Source organism: Cannabis sativa, chromosome 1 (genome assembly GCF_029168945.1).
Source record: "Cannabis sativa cultivar Pink pepper isolate KNU-18-1 chromosome 1, ASM2916894v1, whole genome shotgun sequence".
NCBI classification, from domain to species: Eukaryota; Viridiplantae; Streptophyta; class Magnoliopsida; order Rosales; family Cannabaceae; genus Cannabis; species Cannabis sativa.
This window is the reverse complement of record NC_083601.1, coordinates 38,395,079-38,415,053: the sequence shown is the minus strand read 5'-3', so window position 1 is coordinate 38,415,053 and position 19,975 is coordinate 38,395,079. Positions and strand designations below refer to the sequence as shown.

Genomic DNA, 19,975 nt, shown 5'->3' with positions numbered 1-19,975 from the left:
TAGAAGCCATGAATAACTAGTCAATTCACACAAAAAATACAAATTCTTCGAAACCATTTAAATGAAAAATTGGGCAGCACTTATAAATTGGACTTTCCAAAAATTCTCAATTCAATCTCAATCACTAATGTCAATCCAAATTAGTCACTATAAAAATCACCACAAACCAAAAATTTCACAATAGTCCCTAATTTCTTCTTGTTGATCAAACTAATTTAGACCCAAATAATACAAAAAACTTCAAAGCACAATGATTAGAACCACTAACTTGCAACTTGAAACCATTAAGAAGCTTGAGTTCATCCTCATCTACCAAGAAATCGCAAGAAATTTGAAGTGCTAAAGTAATTTTCGAATTTTAGGTTATAACTTTATTTAACAAATTAATTTTTGAATAAAAATAAGTGAGTAATTTAATTAAATATATAGAGGATTTGAAAATTTTGAAAAACAAAAATAAAGAAAAAGAACTTGTAATTTATATTAACCAAGTTTCACATGCTAGAAAACTATATTAGCAACTGTGGCAACCCATTTATAATTATATTCGAAAATTATATATTTATTCATTTGAGTCATCAAAAGCGTTACGTATAGCTCTTTCTTTCTTTGTTTTTTTTTTTACTTTTCTTTTTATCAACTCGTTACTATATATCTCGATGATGGCCAGGAAGAATTATACAAAAAATGTTAAGGGTATCTCATAACGCAGCATCATTGGCATTAATACAAGTATCATATATTTTAATTTAATAAATAATATAAAAAATTATTAATTAATCAAAATACATTACATCAGTTTTGAAATACCTCACCTAATAACAGCAATTTCAATTAGAAGACAACTACTTCAGTATGGAAACAAAAAGGAATAGGGTTGCAAGAGCAAATCAACAAAACTCTTGAACCAAAAGTAAAAAATTATTGGGGGACAAAATAAAAATTATATTAATCTTTATACGAAATGTTGAGAAAGAAATATAAATATATATATTTTAATTTTTGTAGGGACATAAATATCATAAGAAATATTTCCTTGATGACAATGACACATAAAAGCAACGCAATACCTCATAAATTATTGAAGTAATTACAAAAAATACAATCATTTAATTTTTAATTTGTCTTTATTTATAGTTAGGTGATGAGTAGAAGTATACTCAAAATTGTACCATGTATATATACATATATCGGTTATTGCAGGCTAATCAGCCTCTTCAAATATAATGTAGAACTAGCTTTAGGCCAAAGCTTAAATTAAGGGGGATATCATATAATGGACTTTGGAAACTCTCTGATTGTGCCAAGTGTGCAAGAATTGGCAAAGGATCCCAATATGGTGACCATCCCACCAAGATACATCCGCCTTGATCATCATCATCATCAAAGTCAAAATCAAACCAATATTCTCAATTCTACTTCTTTTGATGAAATCCCAGTTATCAATTTCCAAAATTTATTGCTTATTTCTGGGTCAGAATTATATGATTCTGAACTTGCTAAGCTCCACTTAGCTTGCAAGAACTGGGGCTTCTTCCAGGTATATATAGTAATTATATATTCTCTCCTATATATTTTACAATAATATTTATATTGAAATTGAATATAGTTATTTTCATGTAATAATTAATTTGCAGTTAGTAAACCATGGAATAAGTAGTTCTTTGGTAGAGAAAATGAAGAAAGAGGTGGAAGAGTTGTTCAAGATGCCAATAGAGGAGAAGAAAAAGTTATGGCAGATTCCAGGAGAAGTAGAAGGGTTTGGACAAGCTTTTGTAGTTTCTGAGGAACAAAAGCTTGACTGGAATGATATTTTCTTTCTCACTACATTACCACTTGCTTTAAGGAAACCTCACTTGTTTCCAAACCTCCCTCTTACTTTCAGGTTTTTTTATTAAAAAAAACATAAAAAATTCTTCTCTTCATCCTTCTTTTTTTTTTTTTGTTTAATTCCTTAACAATAGTCAATGAATATTGCAGGGACAGCTTGGAACTTTATTCATTAGAATTGGCAAAACTAGCCAAAGATATAATCTCCAAAATGGAAAAGGCTCTAGGAATAGAAAGCAAGGAAATTTCCAAGTTGTTTGAAGATGGAATGCAATCGATGAGAATGAACTATTACCCTCCATGCCCTGAACCAGAGCAAGTTATAGGTCTCACTCCTCACTCTGATGCCGTAGGCCTTACCATTCTCCTTCAAGTTAGTCAAGTAGAAGGACTCCAAGTCAAAAAAGATGGCATGTGGGTCCCTGTCAAGCCTCTTCCAAATGCTTTTATTGTCAATATAGGAGACATACTAGAGGTAATAACTCATAACCCACTAATTATTATTCATAATATATAAGTAATATTGTTTCATTAATTTATCTATTGCATATGATGGTTGTAGATTATAACAAATGGAATGTATCGTAGCATTGAGCATAGAGCAATAGTAAACTCTGTGCAGGAAAGGCTCTCTATTGCCACATTTCTCAATACAAGTGTAGAATCTGAAATAGGCCCTGCCCACAGCTTGATCAATCAACAAAATCCTGCTCTATACAGAACAGTGGGAATTAAAGACTATATCAAGGGTCTATTCTCTCGTGAGCTTGATGGTAAATCTTACATTGAAGTTATGAAATTGTAAACTTTACTGTAATGTAAACGAAGGACTGGACTGAGGTTTACTAAGATATTACTTAAATAAAATAATAAATCTTTGCTTCACAGGGAAATTCTATGCCAAGCTACAAAAAGATACATTACTAGTTACTGTTAAGTAATGTCTATTTGTTCTTAGCTTCTTGGTTGGAAGACGATACAATTTTACTTTTAAATACTGTAAACCTTTATAAAAAAAAAAAGTTGTCCATTTTATAATTCACATTTTAAGATTTAAGCCAATATGTTGAAAATACAAAGGAATATTTCCAAAAATATTTAGTTGAGAGTTTTCAAACAAACCACAAGAAAGAATAGTACAGTAAGTTATCCTACCATGAATTCACCCATCTATCTAACCAACGGCCTCAGCACATAGAAATAAAAGGGAAGTAGATTTGTATAAAACCCCCAAACCACCTATGAAGAATCAAGAATTTGTATGTCTAATCGAATAAAATCTAGGAAAATAAGAGAAACTATTATTTATTATTTAAAAAATCAATTATCTGTTACATAATTACAAAGGGGTACAATTAATCAGAACTAGGAGAAGAATGTGGGACGAAACCTCTCTACATGACAACCCAATTACCAGACTACAACATACTAATCTAATGGGCAACCCCCGCCCTTCAGCAAACCTAACACCAATATCCGTATTTCCACTCATACTCAACTGACCTTGCACGCTCATCAGATCCTGTGAGCAGCAACAGCCACAGCTGCTGCACCAACAGCGCCAAACTGCGATTGTGCATGCAACAGTTTACTGTCCATGGCAGCCATCTGGTCAACCTTTGATTGCGCTTGGTAGTACGGATTGGTGTTCATGTCAACAACCATCACCGAAGATTGCTTGCTGGCCATGTTTATCTGCGGTGACTGAGCTTGTTGCATTTTCAATTGTGAAGAATCTGACTTGTCTTGATTGGCAGTGTGAGTTCGGAAAAAGCAGTGGGGAGAGACGGCCTGAGGAGGAAAGATCCCATTTCTGACCCTCGGATCATATGCTTCTCTCACGTTTCTTCCATTCTCAAATGGTAGAACTGGTCCAACAACTCTCCCTGGTTTACCTGTTGCAACAGAAACGTGTAAGGACGGGAGAATATTGGGGGAAAACAAAAAACAGAAGGTCAAAACCAATCAAATAGAGTATGAATTCAAATGATAATTCTACACCCCCAGATCAAAACAATGGGTACTTATAAGCTACTAAACACGGATAACTCAATAATAAAGTCAGTACCTGCTGGCACCCGTGGCGGAGGCCGTAATGCCTTCGATGGATTTCCAGAATTCACATCTGTTGCCATACCATCGTTAGAAGTATGTCCAGTCATTTGCCGATTCTCATATGAAACCATATTAGGGTGTTCGTTAGAAGAAACAGTCATACTCGAGTGGACTGTAGACCTGTAAATGAAAAATATTAGAATAATGTGACAAAATGAATCGCCCTTCAAAGATAGATTTACTACACAAATGATTTGTACTGGCCAATAATCACGCTTGAAGATTAGTACCGTGGAAGTGAAACATGCTTTCTCTCTGGAGGAATAACTGGTCCACTTTTACCCAAATTCTCCTCAAGATACGCGAACTGCTTTTTAAATTGACCTATAGCACTGCATCAGGAATACAATAACACACGTCATCATTGGATACCAACAAGATAGAGCATTAAATTAAGAGATGACATCAATATGTAAAACAAGAACCACTCTCTACCTAGGGTAAAGAAAATTTGTTCCTTCAGCTCCATTCATGTAGTCTTTTAGAAGTTGGGGATGGTATTCCAAAATCTCTCGGTATATTAATTCTCGAATATCATCCTTAGTCACTCTTCTCCTCTCAAACTCAAACTCGAGCTTTGAGATAGGTTGACATGAAGGTTCCCTCTCAACCTTTGCCAGGCCCTTGAAGTAAGAATCAGCCAATGCCTAATAAAAACATCAAGACTTCAGTCTAATTGCATGCGCCTTGAAAAAAAAAATACGTACTTTCCAAAACCAATTACAGTACAAACCTCTTCAGCAGTTGGACGGTCCTTTGGATCAAAAGCTAAAAGTCTTTGCAACAGTCTGAGGGCTAGAGGATCTGCATTTGGAAACTTCTGTGCAAATGATACAGGAGGCTTTTTCCGTAATTCTGTCAGGTATCTTCTAGCCTTCTCATTTCGAACCTGCATAGATTTTGCATATCTACAGCTTAGTAATGAAACATCTCAAGCCAGAAATAGTAGAGGAATAAATATTTATCTATGCGCCACAGCAAGAAAGTTAAAACATACTCCTGCAATTGTCTCTGGTGAAGGCGTCCCCAGAAGATCGGTGATCAAGTCTAATTGATGAACAACACTTTTACCAGGAAACAGTGGCTTCCCTGTCAACACTTCAGCAAAGATGCAACCAATACTCCACATGTCTATTGCTGGAGTATACTGCAACCAAAAACAAGCAAAAGTTAGACAACTAAAATACAATAGGAAATTCACACGTTGATAAAACCACTCCAGAGAAACAAACATAACCTCAACACCGTTACCTGAATGAAAGATATTTCAACTTCCAAGAGAGTTCAATTGTCCTCCCTGAACAAGAATTATTGTAATCTAGGCATTACTGCTTACTATAATAAAGCACTCAGAACATATTCCACACAGAAATATATGCATTAATGAACTATACTACACCAAAACATAGGCCTGTTAACTTTTTCCCTTCACTATTTCGTCATATGCACACCTTCTAACATAACAAATAAGACTGCAGTGGGTAAAAGTTGACAATTGCCCAAAATTGCAAATGTCTCCTTATGTCACGTTAATAATAAGCCTAAAAAAACTCAAAACCAAATATCTACTGAATCATGAATCAATTACTTTTCCAGAAAGCAATATGTCTAACTTAAACATACCACTAGAAACATCACTTAATCCACTCTCCAGCCATTAAAGTTAGCTTAAATTGAACAAACAACTAAATAATTCTAAAAGAGGAGCAACTCCGCCATAATTAAAGATATTGTAACTTGAATACACTACCTTGCCCTCAATTAGAAGAATCACTAAACAATGACAAGAAAATTGCAACTTCGATCTTGTGCCCAGTTGAACATAAACAAATATAGCAGCAAGTGTAAAAAATTGATCCTAATGTTCAAGACTTCAACTAATGCAAGACACATATAGTTCTATAAGGACAAAATGGCCTTATTATTATTACTTCAACACACAAACTTGTAGACCTCATTAAGGAAAAATGATGCAAAACTCCATGCAGTATAAAACAGACAGCTTCTTCATTAGCAAGTACTATGGTTTACCAAGACTAATATTGTCAAATGTCCGTATTTACATATCAAATCACCAAAACAATCAAGAGGGATAAAAACTAGGATTTGCCTCCTCAGCATACCAAGAGAATGAAAGCAAGATATCCATTTAAAAAATTTGAATCCGATACGAGAGAGAACACATACCAATTTAAAATCCAAGCAACCACAGACCATGCTTCTATATTATAATTAATGAAGGAAAGTGAATAAAGAAAGGGTAATAAATAGTAAAATACCTTCGAAGAAAATGAACCACAAAGCTCTGGAGCCCTATACCATCTTGTAGCCACGTAATCCTGCAAATGAACCAAAATAACCACGATAAAGATAAAGTACACCATTTACAAGTAAAAATTCAGATGTAAGGCACTTATAAATGCCATAATACTAATAGGAATAAGTGCAAGTACTTACTGTCCAAAATATAGTGGTCGGGGTATCACTAAATGCAACTCTTGCTAACCCAAAGTCACAGACCTTAAGTTTGCAATTAGCGTTTGCCAAAATGTTCTTAGGCTTAAGATCACGATGATACACATTTGCTGCACCCAAACAATTAAAATCAGCAACCCACCCTCTAGGATCCTCAAAAAAAGGATTTGATAGCTTGTATCAGTGTAAATTGACCAGGAGAAAGTTAAAACACACCTGTATGCATATATTTCAATGCACGCAGCATCTGATAGAGGAAAAACTGGTGATGTTCACGGGTCAAATCATCATTAGCTTTGATAACTTGGTGAAGATCGGACTCCATGAGCTCAAAAACTACATAAATATCTTTAAATTCCCTTTTCGAGGGCGGCAGCATAATGCGCTTGATTTCGACAATATCAGGATGCCGTAATAGCCTTAGCAACTTAATTTCACGTAAGATCCTGATAGCATCTGAGAGATGCTCGAATACATCATTTATTTTTTTTATTGCAACCTTTTCCCCAGTATGTGTATCGATGGCTGCACAAACTACTCCATAACTTCCCTTCCCTATAACTTCAAGAATCTTATACCTATTTGCATCCCCGTATTCTGTGAAAAATTCCATGTCTTTCATCTGAAAATTGAAAAAGTTATATTAAATATGAACGTAAATACTTCTTAAACAAAGAAATTACATGACACTAATAAAACCAATGCTGTTTTTGTCAGAGCTCATCTCTGGCTGCAGTTATATTTTAATAAAAAGTAGCTAAAGCGGCCAATGGCTAAAGTATCAAGATATCCATTTGAAAATTAATTAGAATGTGATAACAGAATCGGGTGCTACGAAAAAGCAAGCGCAGATAAACAGATGGCAATAGTGGAGTATCAAGCACACATATGTATCAACCTAGATTCCTTTCTTTGATTACATTCCCGCACAATGACAAAACCAATAGAAAAATAAAGCTGTGAACCATACCCGCCACTCAAAAAACAAGCAAACAAAAATTCCAAAACAGACTCTAATCTGTTAAACAAGAGATCCATAAATGATGTTGATGGACTCATTAAACATTCAAAACATCAAACTAATAACGGCAAAAACAGTAGAACCGGAAAAAATGTTGGCAAAAAAACAGAATGGCTAAATTGGAAATGATGCAAAATATATAATGATAAAAATTCATCTCAACACAGTCTTGCGTTTTAAAAAAAAACGGAAAAACAAATCTTCCAGTAAAATTTTTCTTTATGCAAACAATTAGGGAAGCCCTTTTCTACCGACCAAAGAACGAAAACCCATAAACCTAGAGATTCTTAAGTTAAACGTTTTAGTGTCCAAAATTCATTTAGTCACAAAGTCAATCGGGGAACCAAGGAAAATCCAAGCAAGATCAGTACGAAGTTGAAGATAGTTAAGGCGAAAAAGTTGAAGAAAAAAAGAGAGAGACCTTCTTCGAGCGATCTGGGTTCATCATCTTGTTCTTCTTGGTGTTAAAAACACAAAATCAAATCAACCAGCGAATTCAATAAATTTAGAAAGAACTACTAGCGACATCAACCCCAGCAATACCTACTTCGAAACACTTGCTCAAAGTCACTTCTCTTTTACCTCCTCTCTCGTCCAAAAACCACACTATTTCCCGTTCAATTTACCAGATCCAACACTAAAATACGGCAAATTTTCTCTCTTAAGAAAATTGAAACCCTAGATTCCAAATTTGTAATGAAACGCAACAAATTATAATAATCCAAAGCTACACTTTTGTTCCTTTCACTTTCTGAGGAAATTGAAACGCAAAATAAAGAAAGGAATAAGAACCAGAGAGATCTGATAGGAACTTAGAGAGAGAAAGAGAGCGGAGAAACGAAAGGAGGGTAAAGCTTCGTCGTCGTCTTCGTGCTCAATTTCTTCTTTCTTCGCTGCTTCTTTACTTTTATATATCCACTAGTTGCCTTTTATATATATCTAAACATTTTTAGTATTCATTCATAGCGTCTTTGGTGCCAGTGGCCATATTTGTAATTATTTTGAACTTCTTGCCCCTTTTGTTAAGCTGTTTTTCCTTTACATCCTTTTAAATTGCACTCTGTCGGTCAAGAAAATGAACCTTCACCTCAACCACATGATTGATAATATATATGATATATTTTATTATTTGTTCTCTAATAGGTTGCCTAAGCCTAGCTCGTTTTCTGTGCTCAATCTTCACATATTTTACAATTTATAATGTAAAATAATTATATAATATCCACACAAAAAATTAGAAAAATTATTTTATATATTATTTTTTTTATTATTTTTTTTTTAAATTTATAGTTTAGATTTTTAAAATAGTTTTTTCAGTAATTTTTATATGGGTTGATATACGATTTTTGGTTGCGATTTAGGCTGCTCCGCTCATTGCAATAGGAGTTTCTATGTAGAATTCAGTAAAAATGCAAAATAATAAAAAGAAAAAAACTATTTTAAAGTGTAAAAAAATTAAAAAAAAAACCCAAAAAAAATACAATAGAGAAGTGTAATTTTAAGAGAAATGTTAAAGTTATTTAAACTCCAAAATAGTTTTTTTTCCTAAAACAAAATATACATCAAATGAGATTTAAAAAATAGTAACTAACAAATATATGAATTAACACTTATTTATATATTCCTTAGCAAAAAAACACATATGTATTTATCTTCTTAGTTTTACTTTTTTTTTTTATGAACATCTTCTTACTTTTACTTATTCAAGAAGAAATAGAGGTTGATATTTTTTAGCACTAAATTACACAGCATTAATAATATTGGATTTTAAATATTGGTGCATAATTATTTTATTTGTTTCTTTTTTTTTAAGAAAAATGAATAATTCCATTAAAAGGTAAAAAATTAAAGAGATCAATAATTATTATGATAGTCTAGTTTTAGGTACATTTTATGAAGTATTTTAAAGGTTGTTTCAATTGATTATTTTATTTTGTGTAAAATTATACTTATTTTCTACTTGTTTCAGGTCTAAATAGTAAGGTTCACAATATGAATTGAAAATGAGATGAATATGATAAATTTATTATAGAATTTGGAGTTCTAAGATTTAATAAGGTGAAATATTTTAAGTTTTGAATGTTCAACACGCTTCGTTTGTGATCGAAAATTAAGTCTGAAGCTGCAAGCTAATCTTTAACTATGATTCGTTCACTTTGAGAAAAAATATTATGAATAAAAGTTTAGATCTTTCTTTCAGCTTTTCAAAATATCTTGAATCGTCTAATTTCGAGCAATATTAAAAGAGTTATGACCAAAATATTATTAATCATCGCATCAAGAAACTTGCTGCCCAAAAATAACCTTCAAGGGTCACGCCATGGAGGGTCAATGTTGCAGCCCGCTATGGTCTGAAGGCAAAATTAAGACTTTTAAACACTAATTTCAATATTTAAATGGGACATTTGACATTTTTTGAGAACAAAACTTTGAGAGATGAAAAATAGATGCAGAGGCGAATTTGGAGACTTTCAATATTATTATTTTTACGAGTTTTTTCTTCTAGTTTATTTTACATGTTCTTAATTAGTTGTTATAATTTTTTACAATGACTATGAGTAGTTAGAATTTTTATTAGGGTTGTTAATGGAGATTATTTGACAAATTATTGTAGCTTTAATATGATTTAGTTCTTTCACATATCATATGTGCACCTATTTCATTCATATTTAATTTCTTTTAATTGCTTGATCACTAACTAATTGTTTATAATTTCAATGTAAAATTCGAGAAGTAGTATTGATTAGACTATAGTAAATAGATATAGATTTTGATATTAGACAAGAGTACATGTATGGTATGTGTAACATTTAGGATTTTCATGTTTAATGTCTTCTATATATTTAAATTTATCATGAAAACGTAAAAAGTTTGCATATAGGTTGAGATTATATGTCCTAACCCGAATATAAATTTCTTTAGTAAGTTGGCTATCATATGAAAATTAGAATTTAAAATTATATTATATTAAACTATAGAAAGTAGATTCAAATTAAATTAATCACCCTAAGCTTTTTGATCATTGTTAGTTGTATTTTAATAATTTATTTTCTTTTCATTAGAATTTAAACCTTCTTTGTTATTATTATTGTCACCAAATAGAATTTAATAATTTAATTGTTTTATAATTAACTACAGTCTTTATAAGAACGATACTTTACTTATTGATATATTACTTGGTTTGACTATATTTCATAACACATTATAAGCATGATAAATTAAAGTAAATTAGGCATAAGATTCGACTACCAAACACGAGATCCATCTAAAGAGAGTGTCAAATTATCTAAAAAATGTGCAAGAGCATTATTAACTCGCTTACAATGAAAAATAATTAAGATTTTTACCCCTTAAATTTTGACATGTAATAAATCATGTTCCCTGAACTTTTAAGTTCGTTAAAAATGCTTCCTGAACTATTGAGATTGTTGAATTTAAGGACTTTTATCCAATTTTAGTAAAAAAAAAAAGTCTAACATGGATGAAAGTTCAGGGGGCGTAACTTAGTACATGTCAAAGTTCGATGGGTATAATTCGGTAGATATCAAAGTTTAGGGAGTATGGTTTAGTACATAAATAATCACTGAAATAGTAAAAATGAATGAAATTAGACAAAAGTCCTTAAATCTAACCATCTCAATAGTTCAGGAGTAATTTTTAACAACCAAAAAAGTTCAGGGGGCATAATTTAGTACATGTCAAAGTTCAGGGGGCGCCAAAATAAAAATACTAAAAAAGACTTACAAACATGAAAAATATTATTAATAACAATATCATACTCATTGAAAACTTTCATCTTACTAGAAACTGAATTCACCAAACACACAAACGTCAAAATACACACTAATGTGAGAATAACTCAACTGCCTACATAAAAGAAGGCCCTGCAACAGGGTCGAAACCTCCACCACATGAGGTTTAAGTATGGCAACGACTGAAGCAGCAGAAAAACGAACCACATCACTGTTAGAGCGATACACAACTGTCCCCATGCCAAACCTCCTCCTTTCCGAGCAAATATCAACATCCACAAACAAATTAAATTCCGCCAAATTCAACTCAAAACCCACTCCCAATATATAAAAAGGAGAAGCCCAATAAGAACTCATAAGAACTGACATATCAAAATGGTGTTGGGCATCTTGGAACTGCCATAGGTAACTACGAGTCAATCTACTAACCATATCATCAAAAATTGACTTATTATTATCATGCACAAAGGTATTGTGAGGATAACAAATTCACCAACAAAGAACAAGAATTTTCTCAACTTCTACGTTAGACAAGATATCCATATCCCTAATCAAAAGTTTATAAAAAATGGACACCATTTTCAAACTATCTAACCCCCTCAATCCTCACCCATATCGAATAAACTGGATGCCATCTTCATATTTTTTCGGATTCTGCTTTTTATAGGTCTTACCTATTTTTTTTAGAAAAAAAATATTTCTTTCACGTGATTTATTCTGAAACAACGAAGAAACAATAATTCATATTTTTTGTAAGAAAAAAACCATAAAAAAATAATAAATCCATAACAAACGTAAAATTTTTGTCATTTTTAATATTTATGAAATAATCTTTTTTATTTTGTTGCTGACATATTAGTGGTGTAAATTTTGTTATAGCAATGACTATTTTTAAATTATAATGTAAATCTGAAAAAGAGGAGAAAAAGTTGGTATATGCTAGAAACAAATATGGGTATAATAAAGGGATATTTTCAATGTAAAATGACAAAAATGGTATTAGCTAGTTGAGAGACACACTACTATGTGAAGAGGCTCCAACTCTCAGTGGCAAAGCAAGGGGGCAAGGGGCAACGAGGCAAGTGGACAAGTGCGGCGTCGGGCCCATTTATGATTTGTTATTTGATTATTTTTATTTTGGTCTTATACTACTATTTTATTTTCTTTTTCTTTTTCTAAATTCCACACTTTTTGTATGTCTATGTCCATTTAGTTTTATTTTAGATTCAAAAACTATAAATCTAATATATTCTTTCAAGTTTCAACGAACATTTGACCATTTTTATCCAAAAATAAAAAATCTATGTTAAAGAATTTTTGAGATTAAAAAAATTCACAATTATATGCACAGAATATTTTGATACCCCAATTTATATACATTTTATACACACTAATATAAATAGTGTGTATAAAATGTTATGATTTATCCCCTAACCAACTTTGATATTTGAGGAAAAATAATTTACAAAAACTATACCAAAAATAATGTCCAAATTAATAATATCATTTTTTTTAAAAAAAAAATTTATTAAACAACAATTACATAGAATTAAACACGTCAAATTCAATAGCTTCAGGAGCACAAAAGGGATCAAACCCAATCTAAAACATACAAACTTTGTGAACAAAACTTAATTGGCTAATTTACGAGGTACTTTAGACTCACAGAATAACAAAATACCATCAACACAATCAAATAATAAAAGAATTTTTAATGTGTTCTATTAAGCCATGCAACTATTTTTCTTTGTTTATATTAAACGGACAGCTTTAAGGCAATCAAATTCGATGTTGAAACGTATTCGCCTCTGAATTTCAGTCTACAGCACCACTTGAATGGCCATCACTCAGCTTGCACCGGCTAGGCTTCCTGCTGGAGCCGTTGAAGAAGCAAACAACACCTCCCCTCAGCACCCCCGCATCATACATAGATGATAGGAGTCAATTTACAAAAACTACTAAAAAATAATGTCTAAATTATTAGGATTTTATACGACCCAAAAATTTATTTTAAAGAAGGTTTTAGTTGGTTGAGATTCCGAAATACTTGTGTAAAAATGAACCTATTCAAAGATTCTTTGCTTCTAGATTTTGTGTCAATAATATTTATGGTATATATCGTCACATATAATGTTTTTTTTTTAGCAATAATATTGCAATTATGTGTATTATTCAACACAATTAATTTTATCCGTGGCCGTGAGCATGCATGCTTTCTCTTTTTAAAACTTAATAACAAATAATAGTCAATGGTTAGGGTGGTCGTTAAAAATAATAACAATAGAAATTATATATTCATGTTCAACGAAAGACAACAAAAGTTATAATGCCACAGTGAATAAGACAACAGCTGTGATGTAAAAGCACAAAATCCATCATTTTAAAAAAAATTATATTAATCATTTTAAAAAAAAATTATATTAATAAATAAAAACGCTTAAATCCACTATAAGAAAAAGTGTTGCAAGCCGAAGTGGAGAAGTTTCTTGTTGTCTTGATAGTAATTATAAAATATTTATACATTATTTAAAAATATAATATTTTATTTTATTTATTTATTTATATTATGTTTGGCACATTTATTTTTAAAATATTTATATAGTATAGTACATTATAAAAATAGGACATGTTGAAAAATACCACTTTTATTAATTAATTAATCAAATTTATCTCTAATTTTATATTTAATTGAAACATACCTCTTTTTATATGTATTGTACCCAAAATACCTTGACATAAGAGAGTCGGAGAGTATCTTGAAGTGAGAGGGGCAAAATTGATATAATATTTAAAAAAAGAGGTAAAAATGATAGACTTTTAAAAAGAAGATAAAAATAAAAGAGGACAATATAAAAAGAATATTGAGTGTAATTTCCTCTATAAAAATACTATAATTATAATATCACACATTATTATATATAAATCTTTTTTTTTTTCTATCAAACTATATATATTACACTTTTAATTTTTTATTCAAAAAAATATACCATCAATGTCATTGTGGGGCATTAATACAAATTTCAAGAATATAATTTTTTTTTTTTTTATCTCAAATGGTATATCATTATTATATTTTGTCAGGCTTTCCAGTCACTAAAATATAGTATTTAGATATAAGTTGACACTACATTAGTTTTAGTCACAGTCACAACAAGTCACTTGTTGTCACTTGTTGTGACTTGTTGTGACTAAAAATACATTTAGTCACGATAAATTATAATTTTTGTGACTAATACATTTAATCATGTAGATCTTTTAATCACGACATAGGAATGATGATTTATAATTAGTCACAACTTTTTCACTTTTAGTCACAAGTTTTATTGTGACTAAAAGTAAGATTTTTTTTGTAGTGATTCCGTTTTTATTAGTGCTTAAGTACAAGAAATATAGTTTTTTTTTTTTTTCTAATAGAAAAAAATACAAAAATTAGTCAACAATATTATATAATTATATACATGTGGATATATCTGTAATACATCACTAGTAAAATAATTGAATTATAATGAACATATAAAGTAGGATAACCAAAAAATATATATTATGAATATGTTAGAGATCGATCATATTAAGTTATCCAAAAATAAAAATTAACTTACAATTTTGTAAGATTTAATTTGCAGCTAAATTTGTAAGATTTTAGACACAAAATTTATTAAATATATATGTGAACCAAATTGCTCCAATTAGAACTCTAATTGTTATTCTATACATCATGTAAAAGTTTTTAGTGTCCCACTGATATTAGTGGGATGTAGACTAACTTCTTTCTTTTTAGTTTTTAATATGAAAATAATGTATTTATGATTAAATTTATATTTATATATATTATGATGTAGGATAGTTTAATAAAATAATATAATAATAAAAAATATTTTTTAATATAAATTTTAGTATTATAGATAGAATAACAAAAAATTAGTTTTAAAATTATATTGTTTTAGTGGTAATTTAATACTAAATTTAAATTTTAATATTTGATGGTTGCCGTTATTCTTTTTCTAACAAATATATGGAATATTCTTGACCTTTAATAAATTAAAGTTTATATATATATATATTTATTATTAATAAAGGGACTTGTCATCAACTACATACATACCATAGAATTGGGTGATGGGTCTGAATTTTCTTGCCTTGACGGCAAGTTAATTAGGATACGATCGACGTGTGACGCGGACGCCAGAAATATAATTAAACTTATAAAAACGACCAATCATATATAATTGGTCTGTTTGACTTTGTTGTTCAAAATGTTTCAACTCTACCTCAATTTATTACTACTTATTTTCTTTTGTTATTTGAATTTGAAGGGGTTTTTGGCAATATATATATTAATTGGCTTCAAAGTCAGCTCTTACATAATTAATCTCAATCACTCAATAGACAGCTGCAGTAGCCAGTACTCAGCCACGAAAAACAAAAAAATATTAACTGTATATGGCAGCGCACGTGCAACATTTCCTTCATCCCCATGCAAAGTACTTCTCTGATAAAGGAAAGTTTTTAAGGAATTTATTAATCCACTGTAACCAATATAGCTGCTTAATTAGCTCCAATATATATTATTGAGCTACATATATTACCCATTAATTAAGTTTTTTATTATTGAGCTCCAATAGAAATTGTGTTTTTTTTTTTTTGACAAATTTTAATTAGCAAGTAATTATATAATTGAATTTTAATGATATAATTTTGCATTACAAATTAAAAGATAATATGTTCGTGCAAATGATACAATAACGAGACTTGATTTATCAGCATCAATCATTCATGAGATTAATAATATAAGAATACAATTAGTGTACACTTAATTACATAAATTAACAATAATCATATTCATATGATAGAAATAAATTTCAGTTTCCCTTAATTAAAGAAAAGAAGAAGAAAAAGCCCCTTTATATTAATAGTTTCTAATTCTATTTATTTTATGTAGGAAATCAATGCAGTTTCCAAATGCCGAAACTACCCCCTACACCAACACCCAACAGTCATAAAGCAAGGGCATAATGGTATTTTTCTCTTTGTGCGGATCCAAAGAGAATATTCTCTCTCAAAACCGAATATGCCTCTTTGCAAAAATCTGATGCCCTTTTTTGAAAAACCAGATCTGCCTTTTATTACCAAAGTGCCATTAATGACCATATAAAACCTTCTTTTCTTTGTTCAAAGAAAACCCTAGCTGCCACACTTGTCTTTCACAGCCGGCCCTTCATTCCCCTTCTCTCCTTCTTCTCTTTTCTTTGAACAGCAACCAAAAAACCCCAGCTGCGTTTCTGCAAAATGCAGCAGCCAAGTCCTCTTCCTTTCCTTCCTTTCTTCTTGCTACAGCCCAGCCGAGACCCTTTCCTTTCTTCCTTTCTTTCTTGCTGCGACACTCCTCAACCAAGTCGTATTCTTCTTCTCCTTCAAGCTACGGTTGTAGCTTTCATGGCAGCCCTTTTATCTCTTCAAAAACCTGCAACACAACCACACAAATACAACCCGAAAATAGTAACAACAAAGATCTAAAATGATCTTTGTTGGTTATAGAAAAGAAAACCCGAAAAAACAATACAGAAAAATAAAGGAGAACACAACAAAGTTTGATCTCGGAGTTCCCCTTGAAATCAAGAGTACATCTCCGTCAAGCTTCCCTCAAAGACGCTTGATTCTTCACTATGCAAGTCCAAACCGATTACAAGGATTTTGGAGACTCCAAGCTACAAAGTCAGCTGGTAATCTCTTTGCTCTTTTCTCTCTTTTCTCTCTTTTATTTTTCTGGTATTGTTCATACAATTTCTCTCACTAACTCTCTCTATTTTTTTTTTCTCTCTTGTTTCTGAGGTGGGTTACACAAAGAAAACAAAGGTTGCTGGTTTTTTTTTTTCTTTTTGGCCGAAATGTTGTGTTGCTGTAAAAATGAAGGTTGTATGTCTATTTATAATGTTGATGTTGTTGCTGGCTGTGTTTGTTTCTGATCTGAGAAAAGACTATATTCTGTTGAGATATTTTGCCTTGAATAGCTGAGAGTTTGTTAGAGTCTTGAGATATTTATTTGCTTCCTTTTATTGTAAAGAAATAAAAGACCTAAGCCTAGGAAAACAGAACCGACAACTCTATGAGTTATAATGGTCTGTTGAGGCAATATAAAGAGGTCTATTTTATTTTTCCTTGTAACTTTATTTATGGGACGATAGTATGGGAATTTATCCAACAAATTCCACCTAAATTTCCATACTAGCAGTCCAACAGTTTCTGCCTTTGCTTTATTTACTTGTTGCTGTCTTTGAGGGTCATTGCTTGAATATGTGTCCATTTACCATCCTGTGTCAACTCCCAACAGGTTCATACAATGTTTGAACTTGTTGAGAGTGACCACTTTAGTTCCCATATCTGCTGGGTTCTCCTCAGTAGGAACTTTTTCCACTTGTATCTCACCTTGAGTCACCTTGTCCCTTATAAAGTGGTATTTAATCTCTATATGTTTAGTTCGGTCATGGAACACAGGGTTCCTACATAAGTGTACACAGCTTTGACTGTCTGAGTACACTCTAGGAACCTCTTTAAGTAACTTAATCTCTGTCAAAAGTCCTTTCATCCATATGGCTTCTTTAATAGCTTCTGTGGTTGATATGTACTCCGATTCTGTTGTTGAAAGTGCAACCACAGGTTGGAGTTGGGCTTTCCAACTCACACAAGCTTCCTCCAAGTAGGAACATGTAAGATGAAGTAGACTTTCATTGCCGTTCTGTCCCGGCATAGTCGGCATCGCTGTATCCTTCTATGTTGGTGCTGAACTTTTGTTGCTTGTAGATGAGTCCAACCTTAGGTGTCCCTACTAGGTACCTGAAAACCCATTTCATTGCAAGCCAATGAATCTTTCCTGGGTTTGCCATGTATTTGCTCAAGGTACTTATGGCAAAGGCCAGATCTGGCCTTGTACAAACCATTAAGTACATAATAGTCCCAACAGCACTTGAGTAAGGCACTTTACTCATTGCTTCCTTCTCTGCTTCAGTCTTAGGACATTGTTCCTTTGTCAAAGTGTATCCGGCTAGTTATTGGCTGAGAAGTTTTCTTTGAATCTTTCATTGAAAACTTCTCTATAATCTTTTGAATGTAGTCCTCTTGTGTCAAGAATAACTTGCCCAACTTTCTGTCCCTCTTTATAGTGATACCCAGTATCTTAGATGCTATCCCCAAGTCTTTCATCTCAAACTCAGCCTTGAGTTGCTTCTTCATCTCATCCACTTGAGATCTTTCCTTGCTTATGATAAGCATGTCATCTACATAAAGTAACAAGTAGATGACCGTGTTGATGTCAGTTCCTTTGTGATAGAAACATGCATCATAGTAACTCCTTGAGAAACCTTGTTTCATCATAAAGGTGTCAAACCTTTTATTCCATTGCCTAGGGGATTGCTTGAGTCCATACAAGGACTTAACCAGTTTACAAACATGGTTAGGTTTTCCCTTCTCTACATACCCTTCTGGTTGGGTCATGTATATTTCTTCTTCCAATTCCCCATGGAGAAAGGCAGTGGTAACATCCATCTGATCTATCTCCATGTCAAACTGAGTAGCTAAGCTTAGGACCACTCTAATCGTTTTATACTTCACCACCGGAGAGAAAATCTCATTGAAGTCAATACCTTCCTTTTGTGTGAAACCTTTAGCCACTAGCCTAGCCTTGAACCTTATAGGCTCACCTTTAGATCTTCCTTCCTTGTGCTTGAACAACCACTTACAAGACACAATGCTTTTACCCTCGGGTTTTGGTACCACAACCCAAGTCTTATTCTTCTTGAGAGATCCCATCTCATCATCCATGGCCTTATTCCACTCTTTAGAATTCTTTCCATTTACTGCCTCACAATAAGTCTTGGGTTCCATATCATCTATTTCCAAATCTGTTAGAAGGGCATAAGCCAATTCTTCACTCCAAATGTTGTAGCTGAATTTCTGATTAGGCTTCGGAGTCCTCTTAGATCTGTCCCTTGTCAACTGATAGTTTGTAAGGTCCTCTTCGGTGCCTTCATCCCTGATCTCTTGTTGAGCATCAGTTCCTCCCCCTTGACCATTGTTAATGGGCTGCTGGATTTGGTTAGGTTCCACCTGAACCATTCCCGGTGTGTCTTCATTTTGTTCCACCTGATTAGAACCGGTTTTAACTTCTAGGTTTGTACCTGCAGGGTTAGTATCTTCCATTCCTGCACTAGACTTTTCATTAGGTAAACAAGGAAAAATATTTTCTTGGAATATAACATCTCTACTATTCATAGTTTTAAATCCCCCTTTTTCCTTTACCCAAAGTCTATACCCTTTTACCCCTTCGGGGTACCCTAAGAAAACACACTTTAAAGCCCTAGGTTCAAGTTTTCCTATGCTTTGATGTGCATAAGCTGCACATCCAAAAACTTTCAAATGAGAAAGGTTTGGAGGTTTACCTGACCATTTCTCCTCGGGAGTTTTACCTTCAATTGCTCTTGATGGGCTTCTATTTATTAGGTGAACTGCTGTCAAGGCAGCTTCTCCCCAAAACCCTTGAGATAATCCTGACTGAAGTAGCATACACCTTACTTTGTTTAGTATGGTGCGGTTCATTCTTTCAGCCACCCCGTTTTGCTGAGGTGTAATCCTCACTGTTCTATGTCGCTGCAAACCATTTTCTTTACAATAGAGGTCAAATTCATTGTTACAAAATTCCAAACCATTATCAGTTCTTAAAGTTTTCAGCTTTTCATTAGTTAAGTTCTCAACCAATAATTTCCAATGTTTGAATTTTGTAAAAGCATCA

The 19,975-nt window shown here is 32.2% G+C and overlaps 2 protein-coding genes across 3 annotated transcripts; one reads left to right on the top strand and one right to left on the bottom strand.

Moving 5' to 3' along the window:
• Positions 1 to 1,103: 1,103 nt before the first annotated feature.
• Positions 1,104 to 2,717, top strand: LOC115706792 (protein SRG1). Its single transcript, XM_030634523.2, has 4 exons — positions 1,104 to 1,540; positions 1,638 to 1,885; positions 1,981 to 2,305; positions 2,393 to 2,717. Exons 1-4 carry the CDS (start codon positions 1,277 to 1,279, stop codon positions 2,633 to 2,635), a joined length of 1,080 nt encoding a protein of 359 aa, XP_030490383.1. The 5' UTR covers positions 1,104 to 1,276; the 3' UTR covers positions 2,636 to 2,717.
• Positions 2,718 to 3,119: 402 nt separating this feature from the next.
• Positions 3,120 to 8,523, bottom strand: LOC115706791 (mitogen-activated protein kinase 19). 2 transcript variants are annotated; one of them, XM_030634522.2, is made up of 10 exons: positions 7,863 to 8,523; positions 6,637 to 7,042; positions 6,403 to 6,530; positions 6,225 to 6,284; positions 4,943 to 5,092; positions 4,679 to 4,834; positions 4,381 to 4,592; positions 4,176 to 4,277; positions 3,899 to 4,065; positions 3,120 to 3,725 (listed from the first exon to the last, which is right to left on the bottom strand). In XM_030634522.2, the coding sequence occupies exons 1-10, from the start codon at positions 7,887 to 7,889 to the stop codon at positions 3,346 to 3,348; spliced, it is 1,788 nt and encodes a 595-aa protein (XP_030490382.1). In that variant the 5' UTR covers positions 7,890 to 8,523; the 3' UTR covers positions 3,120 to 3,345. The 2 variants fall into 2 exon arrangements, with proteins under 2 accessions (XP_030490382.1, XP_060970570.1); XM_061114587.1 differs by having other exon boundaries at positions 8,234 to 8,361.
• Positions 8,524 to 19,975: the final 11,452 nt, after the last annotated feature.